At 32.9% G+C, this 2,500-nt stretch overlaps 1 protein-coding gene across 1 annotated transcript in view; it reads right to left on the bottom strand.

Moving 5' to 3' along the window:
* Positions 1–1,695, bottom strand: part of LOC106679312 (uncharacterized) — a 67,464-nt gene extending 65,769 nt beyond the window's left edge. The window contains exon 1 of the mRNA XM_014418394.2: positions 1,537–1,695. Coding sequence (XP_014273880.1) covers positions 1,537–1,617 — 81 coding nt within the window. The 5' untranslated portion in view covers positions 1,618–1,695. The remainder of the gene's footprint in view (positions 1–1,536) is intronic.
* Positions 1,696–2,500: the final 805 nt, after the last annotated feature.

The raw sequence follows: 2,500 nt of genomic DNA, 5'->3' as shown, positions 1-2,500 counted from the left end.
TCTTGTATGAGGATTCCATGTCAGTCGTTTGTCCAGATTTAGTCTTAAGTAACGGATCTGTTCAACAGGAATGAGTGGGGTATTATTAAAAGATAATGTAGAGTGAGACGAAGTAAATAAAAGTTAAACTTTTTTTTTTCCATCGTGTTATTATAAAAATTAAACTAAAGTGTAATATTTTTGTAGGACTTTTATACTTTAAATTTACATGAGCTTTTATTTCTTAGGCATCAGTCAAAACTCCCATATTTTTTATGCTTTAATGATAGTTTCCATTACACATAATGTTTGTGGCGTTTACAAATAAAACGAACAAATCCACCTTACTCTAAGTTTTGATAGGTAACATATTTTATCAAACATTAACTTGATTTTTCGATCGATTCATACATTGATTCAGTTCATAACATTTACTTTATTTTACTGTAAACTCATTTCGAATGACTGTCCACAACAATGAAGTAATGTTGACCAACAACTGGTTCCAAATACTTCTATTTTTTTTCTCTCTCTTGGCGAGAATTTTTCACCCCTTCATCGTCCGATTGGGAAATGTTTTTCAAAGACGGTGGCTTCTCTCTTTGCTTGTCAATTTGCTGTTTCTATTTCTCTTCCACTCAGGTAGCAGGTTTTAGAAAATATAGGACGGAGCAGATCCAATCCAAACTACGACCAAGTATAATTGTGATGGTTACCAATTAGTAGTGGAATGCAGAAAATTTTTATATTGTATTAGAAAACTATTGAGTTTTGTTAAATTTGCACTGGATGATTCTGCTAATGCAGTTTTCAATAATCGTTTGACTGTTTTCTTCTGCTCCAGTCGTAGCAGAATTATAAGGTGCTCCTATCTTGAGTTCAATTCCATTTCTTTTAAGTAAACGTTGAATTTCTACTGATCAAAATGACGAATAAGTATCAGAAGCACCTCAGGAAGACCGAAACTGGCAAAAATTTGACGCAAAATTTTACTGTCACTTCTGTTGCCATTGATTTTATCGGAAGAGCTTCCAGCCATTTCGAATATCCACAACAACGAAGTAATATTGACCTATAACTGGTCCCAAATAGTCCATATGAAGCCTTTCCCACGGTTTCGTTAGCCAATCCAAAGGAATTAAAGAAGCTTTTTTAGGATTGTCTTTAACTGTGTTGCAGGGCATGGTTGATTTTACAGTATCCACTATATTCATATCAATATTTGGTCATAACAAGTAATCTCCCGCATATAATTATATGATTTCATGAATGCCTTAATAACCTTTACTTTACAAACAAATGATTCAAAGCTTATGCCAAACACAGCGCTTGATGCCCCTAGCAACCAGAGCGTAGATAAGGAGGAGTGTAACAGGTGGGTATGTTATGTGAAAGCTGCTACGGAATACGAAATCAATGAAAAACTTTTGAAAGTTTTATGTTACCTATACTAATTATTTTTGGAGGGTAGTTGATTTCGCTCGATTCGCCTCAAACTGGTCGTGTAGACGAAACACAATCAGACTGAAAATCCGCAAAAAACAATTTTTTACTCACATCTTGTGAAATTCCATCTCGTTCTTGGGAATCCAAGAATTTTTTCGTTTGTAGGAAAGGGTTGTCCATTATTTTCATCATTTTACTTTGAAAAGTAAGCCAAATTTAATTTAGAATTTAGTTTAATGCTTTGATTTTTATACTTTATTAAAATTAATTGATATTTTCATCTAAAAAATCGTTTACATATGGCTTCGAAAATATGACCGATTATTACTATTTCTTAAAACTTAATGCGAGTTTACAAGCTTTTTACAAGTTTACAAACTTGTTTGTTTTACATTAATACCGTAGTTATGTAGCGAGTTTGCTTGAAATTTAGTTCATATAGTATTCAGTTAATCTTCGATTTAATCGATGAAATTAGCGTTTATTTACCCTGGTGGATCTACTAATTTATCTTTCAGATATGACATTTCATCAATGGCCTAATTAATGAAATGGGCGACGACCACGGCAGATCAAGATAGATTTATAAGAACAAAAGACAAGAAGGATTTTAATATTTCATAATAATTAAGACAAACCTTAGAGGAGAGGTATTTTCTCCTGTATTCCTAATTAGATGAAAATGGCAGTTACAGAGAATGAGAACATTCCAAATGAAGAAAATGAGACATTCCACATTTATCGCTCTCTCCTTTCTTAATTAGAAGGAAAGCTTATTTCTTAGAGCCCGATATTAAAAGAGGCTTGTTTAGCTTCTGCGATCATTTCAGCTAAAGGCTTTTTCGAAGTCCATCGATGTTGATTGCTTATTTCATATCGGCTTTCTGTAGCAGTGCTACTAAAACTATAATTACAATGATTAATGAGATCTGAGACAGCTGTAGGGCCTCGCTCTAGGAAATGTTTTGGTATTTCTAAAGGTTTATAATAAGCTTCTATTCGTTATTAAAGAAGATTATTACTGAGGTTGGACTTCTTAAACCTTTATAAACGGTAAGGTATTTTCACGAATTGA

The sequence above is a fragment of the Halyomorpha halys genome, unplaced genomic scaffold, assembly GCF_000696795.3.
Source record: "Halyomorpha halys isolate HHAL.00 unplaced genomic scaffold, Hhal_1.1 Scaffold194.1, whole genome shotgun sequence".
NCBI classification, from domain to species: domain Eukaryota; kingdom Metazoa; phylum Arthropoda; class Insecta; order Hemiptera; family Pentatomidae; genus Halyomorpha; species Halyomorpha halys.
This window is presented reverse-complemented; position numbering and strand designations above follow the sequence as displayed.